At 38.4% G+C, this 21,554-nt stretch overlaps 1 protein-coding gene across 8 annotated transcripts in view; it reads left to right on the top strand.

Moving 5' to 3' along the window:
- DENND1A (DENN domain containing 1A) overlaps positions 1–21,554 on the top strand; it is a 531,199-nt gene that overhangs the window by 167,259 nt on the left and 342,386 nt on the right. For all 8 annotated transcript variants that reach the window (XM_070798129.1, XM_070798130.1, XM_070798128.1 and 5 more), the window contains exons 4-5: positions 2,158–2,207; positions 14,104–14,223. In XM_070798129.1, coding sequence (XP_070654230.1) covers positions 2,158–2,207; positions 14,104–14,223 — 170 coding nt within the window. The remainder of the gene's footprint in view (positions 1–2,157; positions 2,208–14,103; positions 14,224–21,554) is intronic.

Here is a 21,554-nt window from a genome sequence, read left to right as displayed (position 1 = left end):
TGACATTAGAAAGTGGTAAGTAGTTTCTATATTGTAGTAAGTAATAAGTTGGTCATATCAGATTTCTCTGACTCTGCTGTAGCCATGGGGGTCTTTTCTTTCAAAAAATCTTGAGGCCTTTTGGCAGCTCAACTCCAGCATAGAGTAGAGGAGTGTTTCTGCACCTCTAACTTTTGAAGGGTAAAGGATAAAATGTCTTTTTAGCTGATGTTGGCAATGAGTGAGCACAGGGGACTGAGTTTTAAAGAATGCTTGGTACATAAACTAGAGTCAAGCAATGCTTTGTGGTATTTGAAACTTGATGTGAAAGGAATTTGTAAGGAATTTCATTTTGCATGTAAATCCTAAGAGCCTAGTTTGGGGGGGGGTTATAATATATTTTATAATTAAAACTGCAGACATTAAAATGAATATTTTGTATGATCTCTTTGCCAGTATTGGCCTGATAATAACATTATGCATTGAGAAATTGCCATTGTTTTTCTGTTTCCCTGTTACCTATTGCAATTTATTTTAACATGAATTTTAAAACAATATATACACATACACACATACATATATAGTCTTTGACTGTGCCACATTATGAAATTAACTAGTGTATTAGTAATGCCCCCAGGATATGCTGAAGTATTCTTACTCACCATTTTTCACTTTTCTTTTCCTTTTCTGTTTCACCACGTGCCTTAACAGCGCTGTGATATACATCCAGTCCAAAATGATATTAAAAAGTAGGATATGCTCAATTGAATTATGTAGGCAGAACATGCTCTGGCAGAGGAAGTCAATGTGCTTTCTGCTTCATTGAGTGGGTTATTAGATTGATGTGGTTTATTTCTTGAATGATAGAACTGGTTTTAAAAATAAATGAAGCGAGAAGCATCAATTCAGTTAGCATTGATAATTCATTATTATTGGTTAGAAAAGTGCTACATTTGTAAACTGATCTTTAATTTATCACTTGGATTAGGATTTGCAATGGGCAGGTTTGTTTTAATTTGAACCAGCTTCTCAATGACTGAAAAATGTGTTCTTCATTTTGTCTTGAAGTTGGGATTTTAAATTGTTAAAAAGCAAATCAAGTGCATGAAAGGAATACTTTTTCAAAATTTATAACATTGGTCTATGAACTTATGATAAGCACCAACTGTGGTCTGTCCAAGTTTGCTTTTAAAATTAAGTCAAGTTAGAGAAAATTCTACGAAGGAAATAATAATTACTTGAGTTTGTGTGTTGCAGCGTATATATTCTCTATACGTGCAGTGTATCTATTAGGAAAAGTCATATACCACTTTATATTGTGTCTCATATAGTATTCTTAATGTTAGAAGTTTCTCTTTTATGAATAACTCTTTGAAGGGTCTGGTTTTTCTTGTACCCTTTTGCATACTTTCCTGGAATAATGTTTGGTGTTATATACGTACATATTTGTAAAAAGAAATTTAAACTGGTAGTTTGCTTTGGGTTTTTATAAATTGCAAGCAGGTAAGTGTGTACAATTTTGATAATGATATTTAATGATAAAGACTAAAAATACTGCACCCTTAAAATTTTTATATTTTGATTACAAAATAAATTCATGCCAGAAATGGTAACTTCTTTATAATGTAAATAAATAAAGTTTTAAACTCTAAAAAAAAATGTAGTTGATAATGTTTGGGGACAATTATCTTCAAGTTGGTTCTCTATTTTGCTTGTGATTTGGCCTATTGATGTTGAGAAGCGTTGTCTAATCCTGGCCCCCTCTGTTCCTAGGTAACAGGCAAAAATGGTGCCAGCAACAGCGGCCCTGCCAGGCCAAACCCATGTGGCTCAGTGTTATTCACTCTGATCCATATGGTCAGGCTGGAGATGGTCCCTGGAGGGGTGTTAACACTCAGCAACCCACCCGCCTCCCTCCCTTCAGAGCTTTCCTGCACGACTCCTGCTGCTTGCCCATGTGTGATTCTTGATTAATTTTTCATTTTTAATGAAGTTTGATCATGTTTATTATTTCTCATGATTGACTGCCTGGTACTCCTCCCATGTAATTGATAAAGCCCATATTTCTTCATCTGTCTCCTCTTTCTTTAGGGTAAAGTTGCTAGATTGTGTGCCGTGGTTAATGTTAGATTTATTGGTCCCATTAGATGTATAAATTATCTCTCTTTCTCTCCACAGGAAGTTCTACAGACTCTGACCAAGTTTTGTTTCCCCTTCTATGTGGACAGGTAGTATCAGATTTTCAAACTTTACTAGAAAGAAAAAGTGTCAATAAACTTGCTATGGAAAATAAAAACCATACCATTCTTAACATTCTGTCTGTTTAACCATGATTTAAAACACCTATGTTCCAAGGAGAGTTACAGTATTCTCCTTTCCTGGGGATTTTATTGACACCATCAAAAAGTTTAAAGCCTAGAGCTTTGCACTGGTTAGTTTGTATGATGTAGTTTATGTGACATTAATTTTTAAATTTTGGTTATCAGACTCAAACCATGATTAAGAATGGTTGGTATTTAATCCAGTTCTATTTAATTTTTATTGAAATATGAATATATTTTACTTAACCAAGTAATATTGCCTTATGAGTATTATATGGACTTTGTTTTAAATTTGTTAGACTTCAACTTTAAATCAACATAGGCCCAACTTGTTCAAAGGTATTCAGCTATTTAAAAGGCATGTTGCCAAATAGTGTCTTGAATTTTGTGTAGCTGGCTAAGAATAGTATCTCTGGGGAAATAAGCATTTTCAATAGATTGCTAAACTAAAAAATAAGTCATCTGAATATTTCCTTAGTATTGCATTATGATTCACTGTCTCTTGAAGCAGTACAAATATGATAACTTGAAGATAATTAAAATAGTCTGAGGGACTACTTTTGTTTTTAAATAAGCCAATAGCTAATTTATAAATAAATGGCTTACTTTTAAAACAATTTTAGAAGTTTTTAAACTAATAAAACTATAATTTACTAACTGTTAATAAAATGACAAAACAATTATCCTATTTTCAAGAAATGTCTATATATTTTTCTTTATAGTTTAAACATTATTTTTGCAGTCATTTATTTTTTCACTTGATTGCTGCCTATTTGTAATGTTCTCTTCATGGAAAATTGAACTATGAAACTGTGTAAATGTTATATATTAAAAATTCTACTTTTAGTGATAGAGGTTTTAGAAAATATCATTATAAATAATAAGTGCCATAATCTGTTCCAAGAAAGTTATACAGTGTGCCCATCTTCAGGAAGGTTCTGTTGTATATTTTAGTATACCCAGACAAGGCAGGCCTGAAAGAATTTAGTGATTTGGAGTGCATATGGGTAGTATTCTGCTTGGATCTTTTCTACACTTTGTATTCGCAGTGTCCTGGTTTATTTGGCATAAACCTAAGAATGGTGTGAGATGGGAACTGGTAGCCAAAGGAGTCTAAAAGAGTACTAAAAAGCAAAGGAGTACTAAAAAGCAGCTCTGGAATGTTGCCAACCACTTATAATCACTGTTTTCTCTGGTTCTAACATGTTATTTTTTAAGCCAGTCAACCACTGTAGTCTTTCCAGACTCAGGCCTTTTAAAATCCTGATACCAGGGCTGTTTTAGTAGCAGGTTGATGCTCAAAACAGAATAGCCTTAATTTTAAGAGGGTCAGTCTCTGTAATGAGAGTCCTCTTGTCTTTTCTTTATCCTATTGCTTCTAAAAAAAGCAAGGAAATAGGGTTTTGTTTAGAGAGGTTTAATGCAAACTTCACATTTGTATGTATGAATTAGCGATGCATGAAATCTCCTCCAGTCGCTTATAAACTGTATTACAAATTATGGCAGGGACATATTTATACAGATTAATAAAGCTGAAATGTTTTAAAAATGTGGCGAGATGTTTAACAAAGAAAAATAAGAATATATTTTTATATGACTCCTTGTTAGAGTGTGATCTGTTTTGGATAGGTATTCCTTAATTGACTTTATAAACTAATATTAGAAGAAATGTGCAAGGAGATTAAATCCCTCCAAATACACACACACCCCTTCCCTCTCTCTCTCTCACACCACACACCCATCTTTACTTACCTACCTGTCTGAGTAATTACATTCTAGAATGGAAGAAAAGCAAAGTCCTTAGGTTTTAGTCCTTTAGGACTAAAAGCATAGTCCTAAAATTTGTTCTGTCACTAGTAATGTCTGATGGCTTTACTTTGTTGGAAAAACATCTTTCTTCTAAAATGCTTTTCTCCAAATTAGCCTTCTCTAATTGTGTTCCTCATATATATTTTTTTTTTTCACAAAAACATTTGGAACTGAAATGTCTCTTTATGGATATATTTTAATCTTTACTGTGTGCAATGGTTCTTTCTTAGATTGTATTGTTTTACCCACCCTGTAGGCATTGATAACTCTCATTGATACAAATAAATCACTGTATTTGGGGGACTGCATTTTTTCTTTTCTGTTGCCCCACTTCTACCTGTGGCATACTTCAGTGCAGAGAAGATGATAATAATTAAGTTTAGGAAGGTAGGTTTAGTCGCTAAGTTGTGTCTGACTCTTGTGACTCCATGGACTGTAGCCCACCAGGCTCCTCTGTCCATGGGATTTTCCAGGCAAGAATACTGGAGTGGGTTGCCATTTCCTTCTCCAGGGATCTTCCCAACCCAGGGATCAAACCCAGTCTTCTGCATTGCAGACAGACTCTTTACTGACTGAGCCAATTAAGTTTATTTACCAAAAAAAATAAAACAAAACAAAACTGAAGTTTTAATGTCACTGTTTTTTATTAGCTTGCAGTTAGCACAGTCGAATGGATATGTCCAGATTCCAAGACCCACGAAACCCCAGATGTATTTATGATATTGTTTGACTTAGAAAGTATGTTGGCATGAGAGATAAATAATGCTCCAGGTGATTAGTTTCAAAAAAGAAAGCTTCCTAATCTTTTCAGTATCTGTGCTTTTCTACCTCAAGGAACAGTAATACAACTTTCTGATATTTCTGGTATATATCAAGAGTGGGATTTTCACAGTCATCATCAAATCATCCGTTAACATTGACATCTTGCTGTCTCATCTGTTGTTTTAAGATTTTTCTTTCTGAAGCTAGGAGTTATGAAACATAATAATGCTGGTAGCTCTTCAAAAGAAAGTGTTTTCTCATGTATTATCTCATTTTATCCTCCTGTCATAAAAGATGAGAACAAGTGCTGTTTTCTTCACTGGAAGAAATCTGAGTTGTAGAGAAATTGTGACTTACCAAGGATTGCTTAGGCTGTCGGCACAGTTTAGATGTCCGTCTCCCACAATGAGTGCATTTTTTTAGTAGACCACTTTGTGGGAAGACCAGTCATCAAATAGAGGGAGGGAAAGAAGAGAATTAGTATTTCAGTTCTTAAATGATTCTAGTCAATGTTCTGGACATTTTTACAGTAATACCTCATTTATTCTTCCCAGCAACTCTAGGTGATAGATGGTGGTGGTATCTTTTTTTACAAAAGAACCAAGAAAGGTTCAGGATATGTAGCATTACGTTGGGTGATATGGAAATGGTATCATACTCTTCACATGTTTCTCAGTCTAGTCCAGAAAGTTTTGTAAAGACACAGTAAAGAATATCTATCTAAAAGGGTAGTGAGGTTGGGAAAGACAGAGAAGGTCAAAGAAAACATTGTATAGTGAGTGAGGCTTGTATTGAGACTGCAAGGACAGCAAGAAGAGGGTAAATGGGAGATCCCAACACTGAAGAGCAAAGTAGACAAGAAACTGAATGAGCCTAGAGATCTAGAGATCATTTGACCCGAGCAGGTAGAGCCTCCTGCTGAGGATACTGTGTGTGTCCGGAGAGCTTGGATTCTCGCAAGAAAGGGGGTCTTGAAAATGTGTGGGAATAAGACCACAGGACTTTAAAGCTGAAATTCATCTGACTCAAGCATCCCATTTTACAGAAGGGAAAGTAGGATCTGTAGAGGTGAAATGCCTTGCTTATATCACAACTATGTAATTACAGAGCTGGGGGAATAAAAAGCAGATAATCTTATTCCCAAGCCAAAGTCATGTCTCCCCTACACTATACTTGAGGCTCTTGATGGAAAGGAACAGTGAAGTGACAGTGCTGAGATCCTTGTATCACTCTCAAAAATTTTTATTATTGTTTATGAAAGCAGTCTCTTAAAGATTTGAATACCACTTCATATTGCAGTGCTACTTACTTGCTCTCGATAGCTGGCAACCTGCTTCAGTTGGTCAAAGCACTCAGGAGACTCACTGGATGATGGAAAAGCTATTCTTCTCCATGTTTGTGCTTGTCTTCTTTCAGAAGACATAAAACCATAAAACCAGCTACCATTCAGTTGTCCTATTAATTATACTAGTACACACACGAGTGACATAAGCATGAAGTGAAATGACAGTCTTTTCAAGGGCAGAGGCATCATTTAATGATTTAGGATGTAATCACAGGTGCAAATGTGGTTCTGATGCTATTTACCGTTTTCTTACGTATCTGTTATGTGCCATGAATTGTGTTGTGTTCTTTTCCTTCACTAAAGGCTTACACATCTAAATGTTGTCTTACAACTAAAGGCAACATTGCCATTGTCATAAAGCCACATATGAGAAAACAGAGGCTCAGAGAGGTTCAGTAATGTGCCCAAGGTCCCACCATCGGTAAGTGGTAGAGCTGCTTTTGAAACCCACATTTGTATGACTTCCAGTTCCATCGTACTTGTTCTATATCATACTGCCACCATTAGATCCATCACACCACAAATTAACCAAGCATTCTTAACATTTATTTCAAAAGCAATATATATTTATTGTGAAAAAGTAGAAAATTCAGATAACTGAAGAAAATTAAACCCATTTTTGTTCAGATAATTGAAAGATGAAACTGAGGCACATGATTAGGGCATTGGCATGTGTCTGCCCAGACCTCTCTTCTTGCTTCCACTTCTATACATTCATCCTGCTGTACTTTTCAAAACGGAATCCATTTGGCCACCTTCATCCCTTGTTTTCCATCCTTGGTTTAATCCCTTGGTTTAATCCCTTGGTTTAGCTTGAACTATTGGTTAATCTATGCCCCGTGACCATTTTGTATAGCATTCGAGAACCATGAAGCAATTGGGCTTTAGTGGACAGGGCATCAAGGGTAGCAACTAGGAGACCTCAGTTATAGTTTTCATTCTGCCGTTGACTTGCTGTGTACTGTTAGACAAGTGACTTCTCCCACAAGTACCTTAGTTTCTTCGTGGATGAAATGAGGGAATTGAACTAGATCCCTGCTGTTCCTTCTACTTTTGATACTTGTTCTGTTTTGATACTTTTTTGATTCTCTAGTTATGATTCATTTTTACTTTGCCAGGCTCATGTAGATGAGGGAGTGGAGGCATCTCTGTTGTTAAGAGTGAGTTTCTCGAGCAGATATTTGGCAGTGTGTTACCTACTCTTAGTCTCCGGGCATTTTGGGTCAATGCCATTTTTGCCAATTGGATCTTTGCGCAGCTAATGTAAAAAACCCGAGTCTTAGGCAGATGAAAGGTGTGTTTATGGAAGGAAGCTTTGAGGTTCATATGACTAAAGGTTGGGAGATGTGGTAGTTTGATAAAACTTGATTCGTGTCTGATGTTTCATATACTCTGAGGGAAAGGAGAAGCAGCTGCAGTGGATGCTTTGGCAGTAGATGGCCCAATAAGTACTTGCTGGGAAGCTGTAATAAACAGGTTTGGTAAAATGTTTCAGTTCCATCTCTCAAATTTTATAAATTCATAACAATAATAATTACTTCCACTGTGTACCTATTAGATGCCAGTTACTTTGTATACATTATTTCTAACTTTTAAAACCACTTTGCAAAGTAAGTATTTTTCCTATTTTAGAGATAAGGCTCAGAAAGGTGCCTATGCTCATCACATCAGTAGTGAGTGGTATGTCTGGGATTCTAATCCAAAGTCCAAACCTTACTGTTTCATCTTCTTTCTCCTGCATCATAAGCCTCTGCCTGTATTCTGTATGGAATTATTCCTAACAGCTTAAAAACATTCTGGTATTCCTCCATCCTAAAAATAATAGCCATTTTTGACTCTTCATGAAGTCTGTTGACTTCTGTGGTAGTTCAGATGGTAAAGCATCTGCCTACAATGTGGGAGACGCAGGTTCAATCCCTGGGTCGGGAAGATCCTCTGGAGAAGGAAATGGCAACCCACTCCAGTATTCTTGCCTACAAAATCCCATGGACAGAGGAGCCTGGTGGGCTACAGTCCATTGGGTCGCAAAGAGTTGGACACGGCTGAGCGAATTCACTTTCACTTTTTTGATTCTTCATGCCCATTCAATTACTGCCTATTTCTCCTCTTTTTGGAAGAGTTACCTGCACTATTTAATTTATTGCTCTGCCTTCTTAAGCTTGTCTTCTGCTCTGACATTCAGCTAGAGCTTTTCTTATCAAGATTGTCTGAAGCCTCCATGTTGCTCAATTCGGTAGGTGTCTTTTATCTTGATGCCTGTGGATACAGTCGACCACTCCTTCCTGCTTGTTCTGCCTGGTGGTTCTTCTTTTCTTCCTTGTTGATCTCTACTCATCCTTTAAATGGGCTTCCCTGCTGGCTCAGATGGCAAAGAATCTGCCTGCAATGCAGGAGACCTGGGTTCCATCCCCGGGTTGGGAAGATCCCCTGAAGTAGGAAATGGCAACCTACTCCAGTATTCTTGCCTGCAGAATCCCCATGGACAGAGGAACCTGGTGGGCTGCAGTCCATGGGGTCGCAAAGAGACATGACTGAGCACAGCACGGCACATCCTTTAAACTGGTGTTTCTCTGACTTAGTCCTGGTTTCTCTTGTATCTCTCTGAACTTTGTTTCTAAGTGACCTTATCCTTTACTGTGGTGTGAAACACCATCTTTGCGTGGATGCCTTTCTGATTAATAGCTCTAGCCCAAGCCTTGGAGAAGGCAGTGGCACCCCACTCCAGTACTCTTGCCTGGAAAATCCCACGGATGGAGGAGGCTGGTAGGCTGCAGTTCGTGGGGTCACTGAGAGTCAGACACGACTGAGTGACTTCACTTTCACTTTTCATTTTCATGCATTGGAGAAGGAAATGGCAACTCACTCCAGTATTCTTGTCTGGAGAATCCCAGGGATGGGGGAGCCTGGTGGGCTGCCGTCTATGGGGTTGCACAGAGTCGGATATGACTGAAGTGACTTAGCAGCAGCAGCCCAAGCCTTTCCCCAGATTTCCTATGTAGTGTGTTCAGCTATGTACTCGACATTTCTATTTACAAGTTTCTTAGACTTAATATCACAAATAAAACTCTTGGAGCTCTTCCCAAGCATGTTAGTCTTTCCTACCATTAAATGGTAATATACTGCCTTTTTACTCTATCTCAATTCATCTGCTGACTCTATCTATCCACCTGATCCATTTTCACTCTCAGTACAGGAGTTAAGCCACCATCTAGCCTCACCTGGACTTGCTCTAGCCTCCTGATTTCTCTTTTTCTGCTTCTGCCTTCTTCCAAACTTTTCCATCTAAGAGTCAGATAAAAATTATAGAACTGTAGACCAGACTGTTATTCTCTTGATTGAAATCATTGAATACCTTTCCATTGCCCTTACTAATCAATCAGTCAATCTTAATTCTTTACCATGATCTATGGAGTACTCTGCGTGATCTGGTGCTTGCTTTATCTAGCACCTTCTTAAATCACTTCCTTCTGCTCCCCTGTGCCTTAGATGTACTGAAGTCCTTTTTGTACCGTGAGCATGCCCAGCTGTTTCTAACCAAAGAAACAGCTTCTCTGTGAAGCTCTTTCTCTGCCTGAAACACCAAGTCCCCTGTTCTGGAGTGAAGAGACTCCATCCCATCCTTTAGGTCAGTATTGTCATCATTTTTGAGAAGCTGTCTCTGACCATATTATCTCAGTAGGGCTTTTCCCTTTTCTTCCGTTTCCCTCTTTGTTCTTTCTTTGGTTTCATATAACACTATCACGAGCTATACGCTTTGTGTTTGTTTATGCTTCTCCATCGAGACAGGCAGCTCCACAGCGGGATGGATGTTGTATGTTCAGTACTTGTTCCAGTGCGCAGTGTACTTGCTTGGTTTGTAAGATATGTAGCTAAACTTAAAAGTGTTGTTGTTCAGTCGCTAAGTCATGACTGACTCTCTGCGACCCCATGAACTGTGTAGCACACCAGGCTTCCCTGACCTTCACTATCTGCTGGAGTTTGTTCAAACTTATGTTCATTGAGTCAGTGATGCCATCCCACTGTCTCACCTCAAACTTAAAAGTGAGGCTGATATAGGAAATCTGATTTCTGACTGGAAGATTGGAATCAAACTATCCATCCACATGCTTCATACCATTCATACATTGAACCTATAAATAATTTGAAGATTAGGCAAAATGCTGCAGGAGGGGTCTTGAATGGCTGACAGGCATTTAAGAGGCAGCATGAAATTTAAAGTCTGTGGTTGAGATGGTTGTTGTTTTCTATTTTCTGTATTCACCTAGACAGCTAGGTGGAAAGCACAGCTAAGGGTGATACTGGCTCTGGTCGCTTGGGCTTAATTCTGGAAGTACTCAAGTTTGGTTTCTCTTGCTTAGTGGGAAGTATAGTTAGTCTGTTTGATGAGACAACTATCTGAATTCCTCACATACCTGAGTTCCTTAAACTAAATAGTAACTTCTTGGGAGAGTTTTCCTTGTATTTGATGCAGTGTGGCAGAATGGAAAGGATTTTCAACCAGAATTGTGTGTGGGTTTTTCTTTTGGTCTTGGTTATTTTGAAAAGAAAAAAAGCAAACCAAAACCACCATCACCACCACAATAAAACATCCTGAGCCTCAACTTCCCTATCTATGAAACAAGAGAGTTGGATGAGTTGGTTTCTAAGGTTCCCACTGCCTTTAATCATTATGAAATCTGATTTTTATTAAAAAAGTATATGGATTCTGATCCTGGAGGTAATCACAAAAACTGCAGTCTTTAAGAAAGCCAATCCTTTCCCCACAGTCATTTTTATGGAGAAATAGTGAACACTGTTACAGACTACCTCAGCAAGCAGAGAGGGAATGATAAATTCCTTGAAGATTAAGACTCCTTTGAGTTAATCTGAACTCAATTTGAATGTTAATTTGAACTGTCCAAGGAAAAAATATTTTAGGATTTAATGATCTGGGGCTCTTAATGACTTGTACTTCATCCTGCTGGGAATTTAAAAAGTGAATCAACTGAGAATAGTAAGTGCCCACCTTCTAAGTTGTGGCACCCCCAAAAGAATCTTTTTCACTTTAATGTAAGAATGAGCAACTTTCTTGGTCACCCAGAAGACTCCCCCTTGCTGAAAAGATGTGATAGAGAGGGAAGAAAGGCAGCCTTCCTATTTCCACTTTCAAATATTACAAAGCTGAGTCAAGAAGATTCTAAGATGAAATTTAGTTTTCATTGCAAGTATCAACTTGTGTCTCTTCTATTAATTGTTCTTACTGTGGTCTAGCCTTTGTACCAGACACTCACTTATTCCCCAGATATGCTTTGAGTTGGATGATTGTTTTCAGGAGAAGAAACTGAGCTGCTCAGGAGGTTAAGTAACTTGCTAAACTAAGGCTCAGTAGGAAGTGGTTGAGTTGGGATTTGAACCAAGCAAATGAGTAATGAACCTTTCTTTGAGCCTACAGTGTAGCTGAAAGAGTTTTCAGCCTTTTTAAAGGTAGTGAACAGATAATAGAGAAATTAAGGACACTCAGATCACAAACCAAGTTGTGTTCCTTCTGTGTCCTTTTCCTAGAAATCCTGGGTATTTTTTTTCATCTAGTTGTATCAGTACCTTTCCTTGTAGGATTCTTCTTTTTAAAAATTCTAGAAGTGAAACCAAACCTTAGTTAAGATAATGAACAGTCATCTTTTATATGAATACATAATAGTACTTCATAAAAGCATGACCTTATCTGTAACTTAGAATCATCTTGACCTGTTGCTTTAAATAGTTTAATAACACAGGGTTTCCCCCTCCTCTGATGAGGCCCACTTTTTTCCCCCAATCACTTTAATTATGTGAGCTAGAATTCTGTTTCTCACACATCTTCAGTTCTCAACCTTGTTAAAATTAATCATATAATCCCCCTTTAAAACATAGTATTAAGTCACCATAGTAACACTGTATCCAAGCTTTATAGATAAAACATAACAGCCATAAGAAGGTAGCGTTTTGGTATCCCCTTGACAGCTCTATAACTTTTATAGGAATGTGTTCCTTCTTCTGGCTTACATAAGGTGGAGGGATAGCATTACTTACTTACACCTGTTTTATTACCATCTTGCTTTTAAATTCCTACCTTGTTTTTGTTCACCTTCCTAGTTAAAAAAGAGTTGGAACTCTCTTTGCTTTCTGAATTATTTTCTTGTAATCTCTAACCATTCTTTGAGGGCAGGAATTATTTCCTTAAATATGACCAGGTAGGGTCCACTGACCTTTTGTCCTGGAATACTTTGATAGTCTTTTAAAATTAAAATACTTTAATTTTCTTATGTGGCTTGTATAAGGGAATTTTAGAAAAGAATGCTATCCATATTCAAAGACTTAATTCGTATGCTGTCAAAAACTCAATCAGTCGGCCTTTGGAAAAGGCCTGGTGAACCATGATTTTTCATTTCTACTGACAATTTATAGCAAATTATAGGTGAGAGCATTAATTTGAATATTTTATCAATTTGAGTATGTTTTGTAAAATATATATATAAAATACAAGTTAATGAGTTCCTTTGAATAAGTCAGTGTCAAATTATAAAATATTTTGTTTGCATAAATTTGTATACTAGAATTTGTAATATTTAACTATTTAAAAATTTTATTTATTTATTTTTGGCTGTCTAGGTCTCTGTTGCTTTGCATGGGCTTTCTCTAGTTATGGCCAATGGGGGCTGTACTCTTCACTGTGGTGCGTAGGCTTCTCGTTGGGGTGGTTTTGCTTGTTGTGGAGCTCAGGCCTGGTAATTGTAGATCATGGGCTCAGTTGCTCCACAGCATGTGGAATCTTCCCAGATCAAGGATTGAACCTGTATCCCCTGTGTTGGCAGGCAGATTCCTATCCACTGTGCCACCAGGGAAGTATAAGATTTGACTTTTTAAAGAGGAATCCAAAGGCTAACTGGTAAACTGATTTTAAAAAGTGGATTTTAAAACATTTTGTAACTTTAAAAGAGTTTCTAGATTAATCTGACTTGTAATATGCTTCTTAATTTTTTGAAATGTTTTTAGTTTTTTGTGTGGTCTGCTGATTTTTGTGTTGATGCAGGAATTTTTAGTTTTTATCTTTAATGCTTTTCTGTAAAACCTTGTTTCCATTTCTCAGAAAATATCTTGCATTGATAAGACATTTGCTATTTCTGTCCTATAAAATATAAAATATAGTCCTCATAAATTTGGAAATTATGAAAGGTACAGGAATTTAGGAAAGTAATAGCTAACCCTGCCCTCTTTTGAATTCTAGCTCCTCCCCTTAGTGGCTTCGTGAACTTGATTCAGTTATTTACTTATTAAGTTCTATAGTTTCCTTTTCTGTAAAATGGGAACATCCTTGAAGTTCCAGGGTTGTTGTGAGAGTAAATGAGATAGTATAATATCAAATGTCTAACTTTGTGGCTGGCATTTAAATTCTGCTGTTGCAGTCCCTGTTATTTTCTGAACTAGAGGAATAATCAGGTGAGCATCATTACCAGCAAACTGGCAGGGAAGACTTTGGTATCAGATAGGCCTAGGTTTAAAATTCAGCTTTTTGCAATTTACCACCTGACATCTTACGCAGTGGCACTCTAGGCTATTTCTCCATCTGTAAAATGAGGTTAATAGGATGCACCTTTCAAAACTGGATGCAGTGCTCAACAGGGACACCTGCCTGAGTGCAGTAAGTAGGAGGTTTGGTAGCTATGATGAAGTGGTCACTGCTTGCTGTCTTTTTCTTTTTTAAAAAATACTCACTCAGTTTTTTCTCTTGAAGTGTGTAAATGTTAAGTTCATTTATAAAGAATTCCACTGAGAAAGGAAATGTTACAGGTTCAACGACTTGTTGTGATTAGATACTTTATCAGGAAACTTACTGCACATTCATTTTCCCCTTTGTTCTCTTTGGCGCAGCCTCACAGTTAGCCAAGTTGGCCAGAACTTCACATTCGTGCTCACTGACATTGACAGCAAACAGAGATTCGGGTTCTGCCGCTTATCTTCAGGAGCAAAGAGTTGCTTCTGTATCTTAAGGTAAGGAAAATGGCTTTGGCTATTGGCTAGTTCTATGAAACAATGTCAGCTTTTGGGTTGGTCTTCTGTAATTAAATTTTCCAGCTGTTCTTTTTATTTTCCTATCTGCTTCCCATAAGTCACTGCACTTGGGGAGAAGAACTTTACAATGTTGTCCTTGCACTTTAAGTTCTACAGATAATTGTATTTATTTATTTGTATCACATCCCTTGGGTGGAAAAAGGGATCATTGCGTCTGTGGAGTGTGTAGAAGCTGGAGAATCAGTATGGCTTCAGTTCCTCCTTCTGTTATCTGGAGCTGTCAGAAATTAGCCTGTTAGGCTTTCCCTTGGACATTTTGTGTATGTAAGATTATTAATAAAGTATGTGTCTGCAGTTCAGGACGTCTTGCAGACACTGATTGTGTCCTTCTCAAAGTAACACCCCTGCCCCTTTCGGGTCAATGAGTAAGTAACTGTTTCCCAACTTGGCTCCCTCCGTAGGGGTTTTGAAAAAAGTGCAGAATCCTGTGAGAAGGCTTCTTTAGGTCTTCCAAAATTCCCTTCACACACCAGAAGCACACTTACTTAATGCTCTGTTTCCTCCTGCCAGAGGGGTAAGGCATATTCCGGGGTTGCAGGATGTGTGGAAATCTGATTTCAGAGCTGCTGGCTCTGTGGGCTCCTGCTGGGCGCCTCCTGAGGGGGAGGTAAAGGCATCCCACACACTCTCCTCTGCATCTGCCTTGGTTAAGTAGGTGTCAGAGGGGCCTGCCTCCTGTCTCTGCTCATGTGCAGCAGCACAGGGCAGGATAGCAGGGAGGCGCCCCTGACAAAACCCGGGTCTCCCATCTTGGGCTTGAGCCTAGCGAGGCCAGACCCACTATGAATTCCAGAAGGAGTAGTTCTCTGGTGTACTAGTCTCTGCATTTTCTTTTCTTCCTCACTAAGAGCAGACCCCCTTGCCCCCAGACACACACACACCCTAACACCATGGGGGTGGTGAGGGCTAACTTTCAATGTCTTAGCTCTATAACTGTCAGTCAGAAATGCTACTTCTGCATTTCTCTACACAAATCTTATTATTGTGTTTAATCAGCGAAGTCCACTGGCTCCTTCATCAGGCATAGTATATCTAATTTGAGCACTAGAGGACAACTGCTGGAAAGACCTTAAGATGGAGGTACAAACCCGGCTGCTTTGCAAGACTCCTGTTCTCAAACACACCTCTAGCCCAGGCCCAAGGACTACCTGCCCTGAGTATTAGACTCTGATATAAATTATTATTTACTTTTTTATTTAACAATTTTTTTCAAGAAAATTTTCTCTTACATTTTTGTCTGATGTTGTATTTCAGCCTTGGCTAGGACACTGCATATTTATGTAGTCATTCAGGGAGATGAGGGTTTAAACCAAGTTCTTGAAGTTTTGCAAAAAGGTTTTGTCCCATAATGTTTTGGGATGTGATGTTTCTTTCAAAGCTTGGGTGTATGTATTGAGGGAAGGGAGATTCTTGAATTGGTACAATTGCAACCACTCAGCACACTTCAGAGAGTGGAAAACTGTTTATTTAAAAATTTAAGTTTAAAAATTGCTCATATCTGATTCTGGTGTTTGTATCTACATGTAGGGCCATGTTTGTGACAGGCTAGTTGAATAGCCTTTTGCTATTATCATTTAGAATGAAAAATAGCAGCAATTGGTGTGTTTTCAATTGTGTGTACAATTGGTGTGTACTAGCTAGGAGCTATAGGGGAAAATTTGGTGGGTTAATTCATTCACTTGTTTGTCAGTCCTTAATCGAGTGCTTACTATGAGCTAGTCCTTGTCCTTGAAGAGTTCCCGAGATGAGCTGGGGAGATGGATGATCTTGCTACAATATGCTATATATAACACATAGAGTGAGCCCGTGTAATAGTGTCTTCTTACTGTTGCTAATCTAGTGCCCCAGAGCATAGTGGCTGTAGTTTAGTCTTCTGTGGATTCTGGGACATGCATTTCATGGGTATTTAACATGAGGCCAGAAGGCTCTGTTTATCTTATTCAGTTGTTGCTTATGTACAGGGCACACAAAATGGCACTTTCCCTGTGCTTGATTTGGAAACATTGCTGGGTTGAGACTAGCATGTGAGTGGAAGAACTTGCTGTTAACCCTGGATAACGGGTTGGTGACATGTCCAGTGGAGAGGTCTTCCAAGAGAACATTGATGGGACTTGGGTCTGGGTTACATTATTATTTAGCATCATCTTCTTTTGCTGTTTGGTCTTCTTGCTTTGCTTCAGATGCTTTTCCTTTAGTTAATGTGTGTTTTAAACTCCAGTCATGTTCTCAGTGTGCCCAGTATTCTTAAGTCTGCTCAGCTGCCACCTTTACTTTTGCTTTTCCATTTCTTCCCATGAGGGATGTAGTTCCTGGTGATGGCATTTGTGCAGACATAGCCCCCACTGTTCTAGGATTTCGCTTCTTAGGATCACTTTTTCTCTCTCACTTGCTCACTTGCTTCCTAGCTCACTTGCTTCCTAGACCACATGAACGATCAGACCTTTCTGCCTTCATACATTTTTACCCATCCTTCCAGGCTCAGCTTGAGCATTTCTCAGAGTCCCCTTTTCCAGGCAGAGGTAATCATCCCATCTTCTGGATGCACCCAGCATGCTTTGCACTCTTAAGCTATCCACTCATAAGCCTTGATCTTCTTTTGTCTTTCTGCCAGTGAAGAGTTAACTCTTTACTGGTAAAGGTTGTGTCTTAAGCAGCATCTGCATCCCCATCACTTAGTGTAGTGCTTGACGGAGGAGTGCATGACTTTCAGAGACAGGGAGAACCATTCCATTCAGTTGGAAAAGCAGAATACTGGGGGCTCAAGTGGGAGGACAGGCCTCATTGGATACTAATTCAAAGAGAAAATACGAAGTCCTGTTGTTGGCAGAAGCATGGTTCATATTACCGGACAATTCATATTAGTCGTAAGAGGTGCACCTTTGATTCTTACACTTTGGATTCAGTGACACACTGGACAGGCATTGTGTCCATAAAGGATTGGGTCATTAGTATGTTACAAAATTTAGACGTAATTTTGCAATGAAAGGTTCTTAGACATCCTTTACTCAATATAACTTATTAGATTCATTGTTAGGGGCATTGTCTGTTCTTCCCCACTAGAATGTAAGCTTCATGAAGCCTGGGAATTCTTAACCTGTTTTGTTCACAGATACATCCAAAGCGTATTAAAGAATGTCTCTGTACGTAGTAGACAGTTAGTAATACTTGTTTTATGAAGGATTGAATCCCTAAGTTTATTTTAAAAAATTCTTTTTCAAAGTTTTTTTGAACTCTTGTTACCAGCTAACCTTGACAGAGATGTAGTTGTACTAAAGTAAAAACTCTTATTAACAAAAATACCATGGTATATAAAGTCAAATGCATTATTTCCTTCCACAATTGACTGGTTCTTTATATTAAAGCATTTTACTTTTCTTTGAGAGTCACCGTTATATTATTTAGCTAGTTACTAGATGGTGTGTGCGTGTGTGTGTGTGTTCAGTCGCTTCAGTCATGTCTGACTCTTTGCAACCCTATGGACTGTAGCCTGCCAGGCTCCTGTGTCCATGGGATTTTTTAGGCAAGAATACAGGAGTGGATTGCCATGTCCTCCTCCAGGGAATCTTCCCAACCCAGGGGTCGAACCCACATCTCTCATGTCTCCTGCATTGGCAGGTGGATTCTTTACCACTAGTGCCACCTGGGAAGCCCCAGGTTAAAAGCACCAGCTAGGAGAACATGAGTTATGAGTAAGTTAGTTGTTCTTCTTTATAAACCCAAGAATCCAAGAAAGTATTTTAGCATTCTCAGATAGCACCATCTGAGTCTAATATGTACTAAATATTTACCTCTGAAATCTTAATATTGTAAGACAAAGACAAAGTGACCTAGATCACTTTTTTTGTGGCTTCTTTTGCCCAAAAAACACATGACCCAACAAGGCTAAAACTGTAATAAAATATGCTGTTTATAAACAGCTTCTGGTTTTGGATGATCAGAAGAAATGTAGGAGTTCAAAGTCATAACTGTATTGCTTAGAGTGGGGAGCAGTAGATTATGGAAGATAAGCCATATAGTATTAACTTATTCTTTATAAAGGCACTTTAAAAGTATTTGTGTTCTACAATTTTCTACTTAATATATAGGGATCTTATTTCAGCTTTTGAGAAACCTTGAGTAACAATATTTATATCCAAATAGAGTTGTTCAGAACCTCTTATCCATTTTGGGAAGAAATAACTTGTTTCATCAATATGGCATCTAAATTTTTTTTAGCCTAACATTTAAAGTTTGTATTCACTTAGTAAGTATCTTAGTATCTAGCATATTTCAAGAACGAGCAATGCATAACATGTGGTCTTTGGCCTTTATTTACCTCAAGGTCCCTTAAAATAGAGACACAGATCTAGCCTCAGCTCCCCATATGAGAACCTTTCAGTTGTCCTATTCATCCAAGAGTTTGGTAAGCTGCATTTTCTGAACTTGGTATTTCAAACTGTTAACAATATATACTTTTTGCCCTTTACCAAATATGAAGTTGAATTTGCTTCTAGGTGCACTGTTCCAGGCCACCTCTGATTTTGATACCCATCTCCCATTTCACTTCTACTACCCTTACTGTCTTGGGGGCCACTTCATCTTTGGGAAGGAACTAGTAAATAAGTAATTAAAATATATTGTGATAGATGCTTTTTTAAAAAATATGTATCCGTAAGTTTCTTTGGGGTCACAGATTAGGCAGAGCTCATGTTTGACTTGCAGAATCAGAGAAAGTGTTGCTGCTGGGTTCCAGTTAAATTGGACCTTAGAGAATCAGTGGAGGCTTGCCTGGAGGAGAACGGGAGGAAAGCTCTCTGGGCAGTGGGAACTGGTGCACAGAGGTCCAGAGAAATGGAAGGTACAGTAAAAGAATGATGAGAATTCTGATGAAAGATCGATAGCGAGAGACGGTGCCGTAAAAGTCTTGGGACAAGACTGTGAAAGTCTTTGTGGGCCATGCTCAAGATTTTGAATTTATTCCATAGAAAATGTTGTGTCACCTGATGGTCTGGGGCAGGTGTTAGAAATATTGATGTTTGTACATGAAATTGCTATCTACACAAGCTTGGCGTTTTCTGGTTGTTAGAGGGATGCTGTACATCACTTTGGGAATAGCATCTGATTTAGATTGGAATTTTCAAGACTCAACTTTAGTGTTTTTTTTTTTTTTTTTAATAACTTAATAGAATGTGTTCCTTGGATCTTATCGGGGAGTTATTATCCTTCTTTCCATGCAGATTGGCGTGTGGGCTTATGTTTAAACTTTGTGTTAAGTGAGGATCTGGAACATTTTCTGACTTAATGGCAAGAACAACTATTGCATCCTTTTTTCATCTGTATTGTACTCATTTCTACTATAAACAAAAAAGCTCGGTTTTCACAGAAAAAAAGAAGCTAGAAGTAATAGAGTCTGGTTTTGAGAACTTGGGCTTCTCTAACTGCTTCAGTGTTTTTTAAGCAACACATACAGTTTAGGAGAAAAATCAAAGGACTCTTTCCTTAGGCAGGTGGAATGGCAGAAACCCTTTTGGATTGTGTTGTAGCTGCTTCAGTTTTAAATAAGTGTATGGGGGATGGGGAAGGGAGTTGAGAAGGAAGGTTGTGGGGACAGCTCCCAGAGTTTTACCTTGAAAGCAGGTGCTGCTGAAATATTCCAGAAACAGATGGAATCTCCTATTCTTGTTTTAAGCTATTTATGGTTGTCTCGCCTGAGGGTACCCTGCTGTACAAAAATGTACAGCCTGATGTTTGAGGGCAGTTTGGTCATCAAAGCTGGGTCCCCTCTGGGAGACATCAGCCTTTCTTCCCAGTGCCTTAAATGCCATTTGGGAAACCTGGATCTTTCATACTATTTAACAGAAGATTTTCCTCTGCTTTTCGAGTGTTTCCATCTCTCTGGGGCTGTTTGATTTCTTTTTAATTCCTTCCCTTAAAAGCATGATGGGCCAATGTTGTTTTCTGGATGGTCAGCTGGGAGAAGGCTTGATTGCTGTGGCAGATTATAATTCCACTCATTGTGGATCCTGGCACATGGCTTCTGTCAGAAACTGAACCCATGGGATGGGGCCTGTGGAGGCTCTGGTTTACTAGGCCCAGGGCCTTTTCTGAGAGTATTTTGAAAGGCTTGCATGGGAGGTGTGCTCATCAGAACATCACTTTGTGGGAGGCTTTAACTTTTTTTTTTTTTCTTAATTAAAAAAATGAAGTGGTTGGGGCATGTTGCATGTTTTATTGCCACACAGATGCCTTCATGCTTAGAAATATATAATCCTCTAGGGAGTCACAATTCGACAATGGTAACAAGCTGTACAGTTTTAACAAAATCACCTTTAAAGAGGAGAAAGGGAAATAAATAAAACTGCTCTTGCTCTCCTAGTAGCCTACCATTTGAGGGCTGGGAAGCTGGGCAGTTGGAAAGACAGGTGTGTCTTCTGCACCAGCAGCCAGCCTCAGGGCCAGCCACTGGAAGCAGAAGCTTTTTTCACTCCTCCTGGTCTTTTACAAAGGAAACCAGCCTGGCTCAGGGTTGGTTTGCCAAAATCCAAGACTTTGGCTAAAAGAAAATTTTCATTTTGGGATTGAATGAGTTGGGCATTGCAATAGACATGGTATGATCTCACTCTATGTTTCGAAGGCAGAACGCTTCCTTTTCTTAATGCTCTTAATGTGTGTTTCTCATCATATATATTTAGATGAAAGAACCATGATGGGTTGTTCACCTTTGCAGAATGATTTCAGAAGTGAATTTAAAGACCTCTTAAGAAAAATGTACTACAGCCCATCCTCATTTTATATCTGATGAAAATGAGACCTGCAGAGGAAAGATTTTTTTTGTCCCAAGTTCTTTAGCTGGATGATAGCAGTTTTCTGACCCCGCAATCCAGAGTCTTATCCAAGATATGACAATGATTTTTCCACTTGGGAGAATAAGCACAAGACCACCTGGGACTAAGGTTTTTCAAGACTCAGTTGCCTCAAGCATCAAAAAGTCATATTTCCTTAGGGCCAGTGTCGTTGCATTCTGTGTGAACAACCCAGGTATATGATTATAGAGTAAAGAAAATGATACAGTTTTCTTTAAATCTGATGTAAGGTATGTTTGAATGGAAAACCAGTAAAACTAAGCCTGCCTTCTGAGAGAAAGAGAATCTTAACAATTCCATACGAGGGACCCTTTTTGGAAGACAGGAAAAGCATTCTATAGGAGAGGCCACTAGTGCTTTTTGATTGAGTTTGAGTGTCATCAATTTTTATTGGACCTCCCTGCAAGC

Source organism: Bos indicus, chromosome 11, assembly GCF_029378745.1.
Source record: "Bos indicus isolate NIAB-ARS_2022 breed Sahiwal x Tharparkar chromosome 11, NIAB-ARS_B.indTharparkar_mat_pri_1.0, whole genome shotgun sequence".
Classification (NCBI taxonomy): domain Eukaryota; kingdom Metazoa; phylum Chordata; class Mammalia; order Artiodactyla; family Bovidae; genus Bos; species Bos indicus.
This window is presented reverse-complemented; position numbering and strand designations above follow the sequence as displayed.